This window comes from Lutjanus erythropterus, chromosome 10, assembly GCF_056507025.1.
Source record: "Lutjanus erythropterus isolate fLutEry1 chromosome 10, fLutEry1.hap2, whole genome shotgun sequence".
Taxonomy (NCBI): Eukaryota; Metazoa; Chordata; class Actinopteri; order Lutjaniformes; family Lutjanidae; genus Lutjanus; species Lutjanus erythropterus.
This window is the reverse complement of record NC_139326.1, coordinates 23,188,969-23,204,873: the sequence shown is the minus strand read 5'-3', so window position 1 is coordinate 23,204,873 and position 15,905 is coordinate 23,188,969. Positions and strand designations below refer to the sequence as shown.

The 15,905-nt window shown below is 39.0% G+C and overlaps 1 protein-coding gene across 1 annotated transcript in view; it reads left to right on the top strand.

Annotated features, from left to right (window-relative positions):
* Positions 1 to 15,905, top strand: part of dock8 (dedicator of cytokinesis 8) — a 77,027-nt gene that overhangs the window by 24,813 nt on the left and 36,309 nt on the right. Inside the window, exons 6-14 of the mRNA XM_084728709.1 lie at positions 3,721 to 3,930; positions 4,941 to 5,026; positions 5,733 to 5,799; positions 12,426 to 12,575; positions 12,798 to 12,878; positions 13,054 to 13,216; positions 13,523 to 13,659; positions 14,044 to 14,137; positions 15,365 to 15,527. Coding sequence (XP_084584835.1) covers positions 3,721 to 3,930; positions 4,941 to 5,026; positions 5,733 to 5,799; positions 12,426 to 12,575; positions 12,798 to 12,878; positions 13,054 to 13,216; positions 13,523 to 13,659; positions 14,044 to 14,137; positions 15,365 to 15,527 — 1,151 coding nt within the window. The remainder of the gene's footprint in view (positions 1 to 3,720; positions 3,931 to 4,940; positions 5,027 to 5,732; positions 5,800 to 12,425; positions 12,576 to 12,797; positions 12,879 to 13,053; positions 13,217 to 13,522; positions 13,660 to 14,043; positions 14,138 to 15,364; positions 15,528 to 15,905) is intronic.

Below are 15,905 nucleotides of genomic sequence, written 5' to 3'. Positions count from 1 at the left end.
ATACATTAGAGAAGCAATGAGGTAGAGTAGGTGTAGAGTATAAATATGTGCAAATTAACCATCAGCAAAATGGTTTGGTTGAGACAGACACTGTAAAAATTGTTAGACAGAGGCGAGGTGTTGTAGAAACTATCAAATAAAGATAAAAACTAAATCAAAAATAAAAACGATGCACTATGTAAATTATTAGTCAGTGAGCTTTAGAGGTGCTGGTAAGTGTTTTTTTTCTAAAGCCAGACATGCTTTTCTTCCTACTTTCAGGCTTTATACTAAGCTGAACCAATGGCCTCCCTGCTCTGTCTCCATACAAGGCTGGTACTAATCACTTAACCTAAATATCGACAAGAAAGCAAATAAGTACACGTCCTAAAATGTCAAACTACAAGAAAAGGAACTTTCCAACTTTGTCCTTGAATGCCAATTTGTTTCACTTAGTTAAAGTGTCTTTTGTAAGAGGAGGAGCATTAAAAGAGAGCAGTGTGGTCGTCCATACTGATCAAGGCTTGAGAGAGAGACGACAACACTGAGTGTGAAGTGTGAGACTGTGGCGGGGGGTGCTTTAATAGTGAGCACAACGCTGTTTTGTTATTCCCATCACTCTTTCCACTGTGGCAGTGGCTCTTTAAAGTTTACTCAGCCTGACTTGCACAGAACTGAATATTATACACTGTAAATCTCTGTACCTCGAGGTGTTTAGCCAGACAGTCAGAGAGATGTTGTGGTTTAATATGTGGTATTTTATTTATTCTGCGATTTAAATTAATAGTTTACATCTGCATGCCTCAGTCCTTTACTTTCATCACAGATTCCTGCCTCAGTACTCTAATTTCGAGCCAAGTTCCCATCCTCTCTCACTTCCCTCTCTTGCTCTTTTGTCTCACAGCGGCCAAATCCCTTGCTCCCAGCATCAGGCAGTCCTGACCAATCCAAGTCCCAGTTAGCGCCACTCCCAGTCTCTGGCTGGTTACACAGCCAGTCTCACCAGCCCCCTCCTGTCACCTCATCCTTGCCAATTCTGGTTAATCACCCAAACCAAAAGGCCCTTATTACTGCCGCAGGCTTCCCATGATCTACACGCCAGAAAGAGAGTGACAGAGAGTGGAAGAACAGCACTATTGTCCCTCAGTGCGTAATGGGCCTCTTCTGCGGTCCAATCTGGTCTAGCAATAGCCCCCGAGACCATGCTGTGATGGTCCCTGGGAGCCTCCGCAGGGTGAAGCTTCAGCAGGGTGGAAGCTCGGTCAGTCCTTGCCTGTGGTTGATTGTGAGATTGATGGATGATGGAAAATGAAAGAGACAAGAAGAGAGAGGGTGGCAGCAGGGACTGTTCAAAGCAGGATGAAGCATGGGAGCAGTGAGGTTATGCCCTGCCCTGTAGCTGAGTCTGAGTAATTCCATATGGTGCCAGTGCCAGCCTGAGAGACCTCTTACTGATGGGCAGAGGATGATTTTAATACAGCCCTAGTTCTTCCTGATGTATTAAATAACAGTCTAGATTATATGCTTTTGTACTTGACTTTAATATTTTTTAATAATTTATACAATTTTGTTGCGTGAACCTTGACTGTGTGAGACCTTCAATGGGCCGCCATTTCATCCTATTTCATTTACCTGTAACCCATTCGCTATTAATCAGAATGTTGATTTTTATAACCCTAACCCGTTGATTACCTGCAGTGTCTTAGAAGCAGAGTTGCATTGTAGGTAGGCACAACTGAATAATGTAACTTCAGACCCATTTTTTGTTGGCCAATAAAACTAAAAAAATAAAATAAAATAAAGTAAGTAAGAACAATCTGCACTATGTTCTGTAAAAAAAACAAAACATCAGTCCATACCGAAAAACATATACGCAGATATCAATATAGATGTTATAGCTGTGACAGACTAATATCAGCAGACAATATCACCAGTCAGGCTCTAGTAAGAATCCTTTATATTCCAAACAAAAAACAGGGTGGAGAAAACAGGGTGGAGCTAACAGACGCTGCAGGGCAACATAAATATTTTAACGATGTACAACAGATGACATCTTTTTAATTGTCCTCTCAGATCTCGCTCCAGGGCGTCTGGGAGGATACATTTAAGCTCATTTGCATATCACACTGTGTTAGGTGAGATAAAAATGCTTTAAGATCATGCTTCTGCCTGGTGCTAAATTGTTCGTCCAACAAGCCAGTGTTGTTACTGTCAGTGCTCTGGATATCAAAAATATGCTGCATCGAGTGAGCTTGTTTTCCAGGGTTACTGTGTCTCTGGGTTAACAAGTTGGCTCAGGCCATCAGCCTGCTGGGAAATCTCAAATTACAGAACCTGATCGTGTAATATACAATGCATCGACATCACTAGTGACATGTAACTTATACCACCCTTATTGTATGTCATAATTCAATTGTTTATTTCCTGAAGTCTGGTGACTTTTTATGCACATTGTACGTACTATGAAGTACAACAAGACAACTGCTTCTTTATAACAAAGAAGGAAACACCTGCTGACCATTGTTATATAAAGATTCATGTCACTTTCTGTAGCATACAGTGAACATCACCATGAACTTGTGTTGTGTGTTCTCTGTGTAAGCCTTGATCAGAAGAAAACAGAGGCTGTCATTGTCTCCAGGCCAAAACAGAAGCTGTCTAGACTGCATAAATGGCCGTTAGCTGTTTGTTGTGTCTGGTGACAACATAACCACAGTGGCTGCATCTTCAGCCAGTGAAGTGAACACTGTGTTGATATTTTGTTTTTAAAAAAATATATTATAGTTTAGGCAGATTCTGAAATTTGATCAAACAATGGAATAAAGAGATTTAAACCCATGTGGGAACACCGGTGAGGAAAATCATGAATTGCTCGGAAAGTTCAGCTGGGTTTGTACTGTGAGTACACTCTAAATAAATAAATAAACAAACAATTAAAGTGCTAGCTAAAACTATAGAGGGTTCTTTGGCTTGTCCCCATAGGAGAACCTTTTAGGTTCATGGTAGACTTGGAATCCTTTCAGAGTGTTCTACCTAGAACCCAACATGCAGGGTTATACATAGAAGCAGCTGTGAGAGGTTTCACTCAGAACCCCGTATGAGAGGTTCTAAATGAGAATCCCTGTATGGTCTAATGGTTCCACCCAGACCACTTTGGTTGTATCCAGAATCTCTCAACATCTAAGGGTGCTCACCGGAATCCACCCAAGGGTTTCCACCAAGAACCCTTTTATATTTCAAGGGTTTTAACTAGAACGCGCACAAGGAGGTCTTCCAAAAAAACATTTATATTCTGAGAGTTTTATCTTCGACCCACCCCGGGGATTCTTACAAGAACTCTTTGACATTATGGTACAAATAACCCTTGACAAAACCCATTCTTCCAAAAAAGGCTTTGGATGAAAAAGGGTTCTTAATGGAATCCTTAATGGAATGGAAAAACACCTTTAGAACTCTTATATGTATGGATGAGTGTATGGATGCCTTTTTTTAACTTCAACTCCATTCATTTAATATAGTTCACAGGCTTTGACCAATTAGTCATTAGTTAGTATTCATTTGATGTGACAACAACCCTCTGGCTATTCTGCCTTAATACCACCTTATTTTACTCATCCTTTGTTTTTCTCTTATTCCTCCATCTTTCCTGCTCACCATTTCATTCCCCTCACCATCTTTTCTCCGTCCTTCCCCATCCTCTGCCCTTCTTCACCCCTCTCTTTCTGTCTGTCTGTGATCCAGGTCAAGTCTCCGACTCTAGCGGGGCTGAGTGATGACTCTGGCCGCACACTGACCTCTTCTGACTTTAACTTGCGGTGTTTGACCCCGGACCAGAGAGTGGAGGGGCTGCTGGCCTTCAGCAGCCCCGAGGAGCTAGACCGCTTCAACCAGGAGGCGCGGCAGGGGAACAGACATCCCGAGCTGTTTGCTCTGTACCCACCAGCTGACGAGGTGAGATAGAGACAGAGTTGATAATCATGCATATTGGAACCAATAATAATAATAACAACTTTATTTATATAGCATTTTTCAGAACAAAACAGGTACTAAAGTGCTTTACAAAGATATAAAAACAAAAGAAATTAGATAATAAGTAAAAGTAGTATTGATACAGTACAAATGATGAGTGAGGTATGATTTGCTAAAACACAATAAAAGCCAACTAAAAACAGAAGAACAACCAATTTGGGAAAAATCAATTCTGAAGAAGTGTTTTTTAAGAGAGAAGAGAGAGAGGAAACAAAGCTATCTTGCCTGATCTGCAGGTTGTTCCAGAGTTGTGGGTCCAGTGACTCTAAAAGCTCTGTTTTTTTGGCTTCAGCCTAGGAATTACTAGCAGACCTCTGCCAGAGGATATCAGGCTACATTCAGGCTCATGAGGGGTTTATAAATCAATGATATAATCAGTCTCAATCAATCAAAGATATACTCAGTGATATAATCTGTAGGGTCAAGCTGTGATTGGCCCGATCAGATCCAGGACGAGGGGAAATCTGTCTGCTGGAAGGGGCTGTAGACATATCTACCATAGCAAATAAATCATGAGCTTGCAGATTTGTCTGGTTCCCTGGCTAGCTCAAACGATTAATGAAAAAATGATGGGCAGATTAATCTACAATGAAAATACAAGTAGTTACATTCCTGCTTTCTCTGAATTTCCAATAATAGTTGACTTTATATCACAGAAAAAGTTAGTAAAAAGTTAGCATTTGACACAGGAGAAAAACAATATTTTTTATAGACACACTCTAAATGTAACCACTATAAAATGTGCAAAGAGATATAAAAAGTTTCTGGAGTTTTCTTTTATATGTTTTTAACAGTTGGATTATATTCTTCCATTCTGTTGTTCAGAAATTTGTAAACACCTGTGAATCTCGTTTAAGATCCTTCAAATGCAGCAAATCCTCCTTCATTTCTTTTTGCATGGTTTTAAAACGTTCTCTGCCATTGTGTTCCAGGAAGACGCAGTGGAGATTCGGCCCATCCCTGACTGCCCCAAGGAACACACTGGAGACCGCATCCTGATCCGATGCCAGGCCATCAAGTATGTCATACATTTTCATGATACTGTAGGAGGGAAGAGGGGTTTTAAACAGCTGCCTTCTGTTTCTCTTAAGAGTTGCACAAGGAGCCAACAGTTGTGTTAAAGGGGAATGAGTCTAACACTACCCCTGTTTTTGAAAGTGACCTTTTGTCCAGCATTTAACATACAGTACATTCTTGTGCGTCGCATCTGATCACGACTTTAAAGGCCTGGGTAGTTTTGTCGAGGAGGCTCTGCAGTAGACGTGACGGACAGCGCAGTGTAGGAGGGGAGAGGATTGCTGTGCAGTGGTTGTTGTTTCTCTCCAGAAAAGCACTGTCCCGCCCTCTCTCTGTGGGATTTTGTCTCTGTGTCTCTTTCTCTTTCTTTCTGTCATATATACACACACACACACACACACACACAGCTTCTCTGTCTTTCCTTCTTGATCTGACTCGTTCCTTTTTGCAACCCATAACGCTGCCAAATGTTTGAGTTGAACTCATTTCTCTGCTTGCAGTGGTTTTGGCAACTTCATCCCCTGAGCCTTTAACCCTCAGTTCAAACATGTTATCTCTTACTGTAATACATTTCCTTGCTTCCCAATACAACAGTAATATACAGGAATAGAACAGAAGAGGAAAAAAATAGAATAGGGAATGTTAAGTATTCGTCTCTGCTGCTATTATTGAATTACTCATTTCCTTTTTCCTTCTTGGCTTCACAGGTTTGAGATTGACATTGAGCCCATATTTGCCACCATGGCCTTGTATGACCTGAAAGAGAAGAAAAAGGTAAGAAAAGTTTTCTTCATGGTAGTCCTCACATTTTTTTTTTTTAAATGTGTTTATTGGTTTCCAGTTTTACAGATACGTCCAGTGCAGGTAACATTTTTGTGTTTAATAAAACAAAAAGCAAAAAGGACATCACATTTTCTCAAATTTGTCCGTAGAACTGCTAAGCTGAGTTTCTCTAGTTATAAGAGCAGTGTGATGTCTTTTAAATAAAATATAACCTGGAGGCTGTGAGATTTTCCAGTTTAGGGGAATTAGCCTGCATGCTAATACGATTATAAGGGCTGCAATTATGTAATTAACTCCTCTAAGAGGACTTTCCTTCCTCGGGTCACAGAATATGACAATCAGTAGATCAGCAGTTCTATCACCTGCCCATACACATCTGATAGTGTTTGGAAAGCAATTAAACAATTTAGGACAGAGCCAGAACATGTGTGCCGGAGAAGCAGGGACCTGCCTACAGTTCTAATCATTTCTGACGTCGACTAAAAGCATGTTATAACTCATGTCCTGGAAACTTGTGTGACATGTTCACCTTGTCAGTTACTGTACAGGGATTGGACAAAATGACAACGTACAATATAATAGCCCTGCAGTAAATGCCAGTTTGGTGAAGCTCATTATGTGTGTTTGTTGTGGAGACTGTCAGAGTGTCTGTCAGTTGGTTTTCTGTCTACTTGTGACCGCGTATCCTTTTATGTTCTTGAGACTCATCATCTTGCTACATTACGCAGCTTTGCAGTGTTTGTGATTGATTCAGCAGCAATTCTGACAGCGAGGATGGAAAATCGCAACTATTAAGATGTTGTTAGTTTACATCAGTGATGTTTGTAAGTTGTGTATGTTTGTTGTTGTATTCTGGGTCAATGCAACACAAAATGCTCTGATTTCATATGGGGCAGTTGCCATTTTCATAGAGGAGATTCAGAGGCAGCATAGGTAATTTTTGAGTCTGTAATTTGTAGTTTTGCAAGATTGAACCCCAGTTGTTCCTGATGGTTAGGCGACTGCCTTGCATTGTGGCATGGCTGCCATTAGTGTTTGAGCGTGTGTATGAGAGGCTAATTACAAAGTGCTTTGGATAAAAGCCGTCCATTTACCAAAAAATACCATGTAAAACGTGGATGCGGGTTTATGTGTGGTAGTGCAAAAAAAAGTGTCTTGAAAATCATGACGATGTAGGTTACGCTAAACAGAGAAAAAAATTATTAACAGAGAGGAACCCTGGTCACAAATAAACTCTTGCTAACAGAACATTAAAGCTGGGGGGTGGTAAGGCTGAAGAAACCAGCAAGACTAAACTAGATTTTGAAAGTATGCAACTGAAACAATCCCATCCCCTCCCTTTAGGCCTCCCTCCAAAGCCACTTTTCCAAAACACATGAATGCACAGTAACTGACTACTGCTGGAGGACAAGCTAACCACATCCAACTAGCTCATGTTTCAGTCACATGAAAGAAAACACATAACATTATCATAATGAATGGAAACAACAAATATAGCTATTGTTAGTACAGCTGTCAAGCTAGCATGTTAACGTTGGGAAAGTATTTTTCTGCACTTTCCCTGCCATTCTTGTGCAGCTAGCAAAATATCTGTTTAGCGTTTTGTAAGACTAGTCATACACCATGTATGGGCAGGTAGGCCATCCAATTAATTCATTTGAGTTGAACGAAATGATTGAATGGGCTTATCACAGGCCTGTGGCAGCACAGATACAGATTTCTGTTTTTTTTTTTAATAAAGTGTGTAAGGAATAAATATCAAAGAAACTGTGTCTAATAATATAACAATAAGTTAAGTAAATAAGTTAAGTATAAAAGTAAGCTAAAAATAGAAAAAGAAGTACTGGCAACTATATATATTTTCAGCTCTGCTTCCTACTGATGTCAATTCACAAGAACAGAGCTGAAGTGTCACATTGTCACAATGTGTTTTCCTTAAGATGACTAATTGTATTACGTGTTGAACTGCAGTTTTTTCCTTGTGAAGGTTAATACAACTTCCTGCCTATTACATTGAGAAGAGGCAGCTCCAGACTGTTAAAGAGCTGTGAAATGTGTCTTTTTTTTATTCAGAGAATTTGATTAAGGGAGAATTTCAACAAATATGACAACAAATACTTTTGAAGTGCGTTACTTAAGGTAGTTTTAAGTTAGCGATTTTGATGACATCACAAACTACAGCCCTAAATCGAAACCTCACCAGATTGTCTCACCAAAAATCAAACATGATAGATATCTTAAATTTTAAAATGTGGCATCAAAATGGAATGTGCTGCACATCTAGGTTATTATAAAGGGGTCTAAGCAATTTATTAATATTATTTAAGCATTTAGGAGTTGGGCATTGAGGACCGATTCCAAAGAAGAGTTGATTCCAAAATTACAAAGTGAAATGAATGATTAAGAAATTTTGATTTTGATTCTGCTTTTCGATTCCAACCCTGAAAATCACTCGCACTAGCTTCAAATTAAACAGTTTACTGAAAACACCTACTGTATATTGACCTGGCTGTACCCATGGACAGTCTTCCCTTGTCCTAATACATTTATCTTATTAAATCGTGGGCCTACCATTGTTCTGTGTTAACCCACTCAGCTGTTTGCTTAGTTGCTAGGTTAGCAAGTGAATAGTGCAAATTGTGTCAGTCTCACCACAGTCATCTCAAGTTAGCAAAACTATTGTGATATTAGATTTTGTCCATATTGCCAAGTCCTAAAAGCGTTTCTGTTGTTTTTTCCACCCTTGTGTTGTAGTAACTGTTGTATGTCATGTGCCTCCTGTTGATGTGGGGAGGTCTTTTAGTTTCTTTTGGCAGTCAGCATGGCAGTGAGGGATCAGTGTAATCTACAGGGTTTTATGTCTCATCAGCCTCTCATATTTATGCCCCCAGGGGTCGTCATGTTTTGGTTCTGTGACTGCTAATACTGTGCCGCATTTTCCCAGTCAACCATTCTGAGCCATGGCTGTTTGCGTGTTTTCTGTGGATTTACACAGCTGGATAGTTTTTTGGGTGAAGAGGCTGGAAGGATTTAGTGTGGACTTAAGTGCTCATGGATCTCTCAGATGAGACAGGGTTTCAGCCAATGGCCTTGCCCTCTTCTCAGCGCTGCCCAGCTGCTTTGCAGCTTGTCTGCAGGACTGATGGCTCTGAGATGGTCTGCTGGGTAAGATAGGGCAATTGCCCCATAATTTTGAAAATGGACTGCGTGTAAGATGGTCTTGGGACAACACAAACTGTAAAAACAGTAAACATTGTGCACTGAATGTATGGCAAGCCCATTTACCTTCAGCTGTTACCATTGATTTTTATTCAAACTCAGTCACAGTATCTTGACATGTTATAATTCCAACTCATCATATCCATGATGTAATTTTGAATCGTTGCAATTCTAAATAATGATGTTGACAACTCAGTTATTACTTGTTAAAATAGTAATTAATAACGTGTATTAAAACTAAATTCTTACTAGTCAGACCTACTGATTAAATGTTATTGTATGACATATTATAAGATAAGATGAGACAAGGTAAGATAAGATAGATAAAACTAACCTTTATTAATCCTGCAACAAATACTTTTGTCAGGCCGCTCCAAAAATTACAGTAATATAAGAATAACAACAATAGACTATTAAATATAAAGTGAAATATAAAATATAAAGTGTGTAAGGAATAAATATCAAAGAAACTATGTCTAATAATATAAAAATAAGTTAAGTAAATAAGTTAAGTATAAAAGTAAGCTAAAAATAGAAAAAGAAGTACTGGCAACTATATTGTTTTGCCTTTATGTTAAAGACTTTCTGTAAATCATGGATATTTTCAGCTCTGCTTCCTACTGATGTCAATTCACAAGAACAGAGCTGAAGTGTCGCATTGTCACAATGTGTTTTCCTTAAGATGACTAATTGTATTACGTGTTGAACTGCAGTTTGTCCTTGTGAAGGTTAATACAACTTCCTGCCTATTACATTGAGAAGAGGCAGATCCAGACTGTTAAAGAGCTGTGAAATGTGTCTGTCTCGGTGAAGGACAAACTGTCAAGCTTGTTTTATCAGTTTGATTTAATTGTAGAGGAAATGTGAAGCTTTAGCTGCTGACCCATTTATCACTGAACCCTTTACTTTGTTTTTTACTTGCTGTAGGTCTCCAGCTCTCTTCTGTACACTTGTTTTCTCTGTCTTCTCAAGAGTGTTATATTTTATTTTCTGCCACATTCCTGCTGCGTCTTTGCCTCGGTTTCTCTCTGTTTCCCTGCTTGTCTCTCATGGGGAATCTGTTGCCGTGTCAGTCTTTGCTTTTTTTATTCACGTCAGTTTTGTTGTTTCACATCTGTGAAATCTGCACCAGATGTTCATATAATTCTATCTAATACTCTGGTTATTAATCATGGCGCTCTGGTCCATCAGCCAAGGTGTTGACACAGAATTTGACCCAACAAGTGGCCTAGTTATGATATCACATTCATGGATATAAACACGCAAAGGTTTGACAGTACACAGGACAACACAGGACCGACTCACAGAACTCACAAAATTAGAAGCAGCAGCCTCTGTAAGCAAGCAGTACAACTGCAGATTCATGGAGCTGAAACTTTGCTCTGTGACGTGCTGGAGCCATGAACCCCCAACCCTATATAAGCCCCACAAACCAATATTCGATATACGACATCACTTCCATCATCAGGGAGGTTCATGAGATGGAAACACTGACTTTCCCTCTGAGATTGAGAAAAGATGGATGCATCGTAAGATGAACAAATGGATAAAATACTTTTCAGAGTAAGGAACATGGGTGGGGACCCCAATCCCATCCTCACAGTTAAAAATGTCAGTTACTGTCCTCCTTCAGTATTCTCTACCAATCAGATAGATAGATAGATAGATAGATAGATAGATAGATAGTGCTGCTTAAAGACTTCTCCATACATATTCCATAATATACGTCTATTAGATTGAAATGTATGGATGATATAATGAATGGCAACTGAAATTTTTTTGTTGTGTTATATTCTTGTTGGGTTTGTTCATAAGATTTAAGTGTCAAAAGAAAAATAGCAACTTGAAAAATTATCCTGGCAAATTGTTTTTCTCACTCAGCAAAACTTTTTTTCCCACCTGTCTTTAAGTCAAACACAGGAGAGAAAACAATTTAGAAAAATTAGCTGCTAGAATTTTTTTCTCGTTTGCCTCTGCTGGTCTCATCTCTTTTTGTCCAGGTTGTTGAAAGGGTGTGAAAACATGATAAATCTTGTGACACAGATGCGAAGTTGACAACACTGGGGTAGTCAAGTGTGAATCGTTAAAAAGTGTGAAGCATTTGCTCTTAAACAGTGTGTGGCAGTCAGTCAGATGCAAAGCTGCTGTGGTCTGACAGACATGTAATATTACAAAGGGATACAACATTCCTCGTGTCCCACTGAATCAAAATTTAGTGGTTCGAAGGCTGACTATCGCAAGTGAATGTTATTATAATTGATCATGGATGTTAACTCAGTGAACACTTGTACTTTGTTTGACACGTTTATTCTGTTTAATGTGAAGAATTTAAGTCAGCTGGCTTTGATTATTAAGAAGTGATTTCCGTGATTCCCAGAAGTCATTTGTCAGTAAGAGGTGGACTCCTCCACTGAAGTCTTTTGAGAACTTTCACTCTTGTGTAAGCAAGCTTTGTGTTAAAGTGAACAGGGTCATTTCCATCACGAAATACATCGCAGGAATTTGTCCCTCTGTGAACCAAAAGTGATCAACCTAGAATATTTTTCCAAGTGTGTAATCTGATCACAGCTGCTGTCTTGAAGATTCCGGTTAACAAATCAGCAGGTTTGGCTGCCTAGAAGAAGTCGGCTTTGGTGTGGTCAGTGTAATGGAGGTCCTATGGGATGAGCAGAATGCAGGAGGGTGGTTAATGGCTTTCCAGTGAATAGGATCACATGACACGCGGCAGGCCAAGCCAGACCAGGACATATGGCTGTGTTCCTAGCCCGAGGTCATTTGGGAAACAGTGCAGTGGACTGGATGCATGATATTCCAGGTTCAGTCTTTAGTTCACTTGAAACCAGAGTCATGGAGCCTTTTCAAAACTAAGTCCTCCAATTTATCATTGGAAAAAAATAATAAAATAAAAAAGAACGTCATCTAAAAGGCATCAAACTGGATGTTGGAATTGTATCTAAAAGGCAGGGTACTGGATTTAACTGGGAGAAAACTTTGACAAGCATCTCAGCATCATCCCTAATTTTGGTTGTTTATAGCACAATAGCATCTAATTTAACGTGATGAAGAAGTGATATTCATTCATATGTATTTAAATATGTAATTTGTTAAGACTGTGAGGTGTTGAAAAAAAGCTTTAAAATGCACCTTTAAAATTTTTGACTTGACTTTGGAGAAGGTTTAGTAACCCCGCTTCTTGATTTCTCTTACTGTATATTATCATTGTTGGAACTGGTGCTGTGTATATGAATGTGAGCTGGTGTCGTATTGTCTTATCTTATTGTTTAGTCTCTTGTGCCACTATTTTATTTTTTCTTGTGGATTTCATAATGAATCCATCTTCTACTCGTTTTAAAAGTGAAAACTAATAAATATGTTGTCATATGTGTTTCTTCCTCCAGATATCAGAGAACTTCTACTTTGATCTCAATTCAGAACAGTTTAGAAACTTCTTGAAACCTCACACTCCAAATGTGGATCAGTCCACCCTGGCCAGATCTGCCATCTTCTCTGTCACCTACCCATCCCCAGATATCTACCTGGTCATCAAGGTAATAATGAAATAACAAACCCATAGCGTTTACGAAATAATGCTAAGAACAGAATGCAGCACATGTAACAAGATTTGCCTTTTTTCCTTCTGGATTTATCAGTTTTATATACCTAGTAATTTATTGCAGCTCTGTCTTTGTATCTCTTGCATTATAAAATACCTTTAATTTAATTATACTGAGATGTGCTGATGGCACTTGTATTTCTTGTCTGTGTTTCAGATTGAAAAGGTTCTCCAGCAGGGAGAGATCAGTGACTGTGCTGATCCCTACATCACATTGAGAGAATCTGACTCCTCCAAGGTAATATGGCAGAGCAAATATTTATCACTGAACAGTTGAACAACAAAGACAATACAGCTGATTTTGCCTTTAAACATCCTCTTTTAAACATGCTCTTGTAGTATATTATTTTCTGAAGTTGAAGGGATTTTTAGCAAACATTTATTAAAGCTTGATTTTGTTTTTGGCCTTTCAGAACAAGGACAAGCTTGAGAAGCTTCGAGGTCAGGCAGAGACGTTCTGCCAGAGGCTGGGTCGCTATCGCATGCCGTTCGCCTGGGCGACCGTCAATATCATGGAGGTCGTCTCCACGGCTACGTTAGACCGCGATGTTACCGACTCAGACAGTTTAAAAGGAGGTGTGTGCGCTTGTCTGGGCTTGTTTGTGATGGCTTGCATGCATTGTACCATCAAAAGTACCAAAGCTATTAAAAAGATATCTAAGTGCTTATTGACGACCTCGATTCAGTTTGGTCTTTTTTATCCTTCCTGAAATTTAGCTTACAACAAAACCAGACAGTATTTGACTTTTTCTGTTCCAGCACTTTTTTTTCTTTTTGCTACGGTATTAAGAGAGGTTTCAAATATTGTTTATTTATGCTATATGTAATATTGTACTGAAGTTTAAAAGTTCTACCCATGATCCCCCCACTTTGGTTTTCAAGGTAAATCGAGCAGCATGGACCGGAGAGCACAGCTGCCCAGGAGGAATTCTGAACGTTACAACACCATGGATGATCAATTTTGCAACATTTCAGCCTTCAAACCTGCTACCATCACTATCACCACCATCTTCAAACAGGTCTGACCACCACCCGAGCATGAAGAGACAGACTAGTCTTTGAAAAATGTCATTTCTTTGAGGCACATAACAGACAGACAAGCTTGTAGTTGCAGCCTGGCCTTGTCTCATTCTTTGTACAGACATGCCATTCCATCATTTCTAGTAGTGTTTCTATCAAAAAGCCACGACTTTGGTTAAATGCAGTGTCTGCACGGTTAAAAACATCTGTAGCATTTATTTTTAAACTAAAGGCTGTAACATATGTGTTTGTTTTATTCTCACATTATATTCTGAGGCTTTATTTAGCTTCTTTTCGCCCTGTCTTCTCAGCGAATGAAACTGGGGCAAAAAAAAGGACTCAGCTGCTAACTGTGCTTGTGTCTGTGTGTGTTTGTGTGTCAGGAGGGAGATCGTTTGAGTGACGAGGACTTGCTCAAGTTCTTGGCTGAGATCAAGAAAACCTCCGCTCCACAGAGGAGAATCAAGACAATACCAGGTCATCTCTCATCACATCTAAATACTCATTCTGGGATTTCATTTGATTTTATTAATTAAGAGAATGCCGTAGTTCTACATCACAGGAATAACAACTTTCTTACACAGAGTTTAGATGATTGATGTCTGTCTGTTGAATATGAACATATAGCCAGCTGCTGGTTGGATTAGTTTAGCACAAACACAGAAGACTTAAATCTGTACAGATTAAGTGTAAAAATGACATGTTATGGTTTTATGGGAAGGCTGTGTGCTGGACAATTTCTTCATCATGCCTTGAAGTGAACCCCAGACCTGCGAAAGACGAGAGTGATCGTTTTAACCCAAACCATGATCTTTCTCTAACCCGAAACAGGTGTTTTTCATCTCTAAACCTGAGCAGATTTTAACCACAGTGTTGTCACATTAGAAACATAATGAGTTGGTACAAGTTGCACAATGACAAGAAGTAGTTCAGCCCCCTTTAAAACCACAATGTGTTGTTTTTATGTTGGTTTTTGTATGAAATACACAAATTAGATATCATGTACTAATTTAGAGTCGCTGGTAGGCAGATTGTGTTAAAAAATAGTAAGGATTGAGTAAGGATGTTAATGGTAAATCATTAACTTAATCACATTAACAAATTTAACCACTTAAAAATGTTTTGAAATGGTGGTGTAACTGTACCTCACTTAAAATTGTTTTGTCTGGCAGAACCATTTGTTGAATAAGAAAATTTAAACTTAAAGTATGACAAAGTAACCCTGAAAAAAATTGAAATATGCGAAAAACAAAAACAAAACATGTGTTTTATATCAAAAACATCTTTAATATTAATTGATTATTAGCTCTTTCATTGGTTAAGGAAAATGCGCAAAAGTTTCAACCTTGGAGAGTTGAGTTTGAATACTGAGCAGCAGAGCAGAGCAGAGTTTGATAATGAATTCAACATCACTGTTTAAAATGTAACTAATACTCTGAGCAGTTTTTCACATAATAATTCTGTCTCATCCTTCCTGACCACCAGTTCATCCAGGATTCATCGTTGCACAGTAGTTACATATGCAATGTTCGTTTTACTATTTTTCTAGCACCAATACTTTTACTTGTAATTCAATAATATTATAGCAATGCATCAGTACTTGTACTTGAGTACAGATTTTCAGTACTCTTTTCACCACTGGTTATATATACAGTATACTGTCTATGCAAGTCACTGATTTGTGAACTACCTTGTGTTTTCCAGGCTCCATAAAGCTGGACATGTCTCCAGTCCACGACACACCTCTGGCATCTTTGTCCACTGAGCTCATCCCTCTGATACCTGTGGCTGAGAAGAACATTCGGCCGGTCAAGGAGGTGCTGGAGTTCCCATCCAGTGAGGTTTATGTCCCTCACAACATCTACAGGTGGGTTACAAAGTATTAATATATAACTGAATGATCTCAACTTTTACACGTTTGGATATTTTATCCAAAGCCATTCAACACAGTGGAGGGAAGTTGCTGAGATTTTTTATGTTGTTGTTTTTATGTAAACTCACCTCAACAGGATGAAATACACACGAGGTTTTGAAAAGCAAATGATTCATAGCTTAAGGTGTAAACAGGTTTGTTTGCTCTCACTGACAGTTCATTTCTCTGAAGGGCCAGAAGCAACAGGAACAGTCATGCTGAACTCATCACTCAACAGCTTTGCACATTTTTAGTGTAGTGTCTATTTTTAGGTCTTTCCATCCAGGCTACCTGTGAAACTGCCTCACAGCGCGACGACAAGGAGGAAGCCTG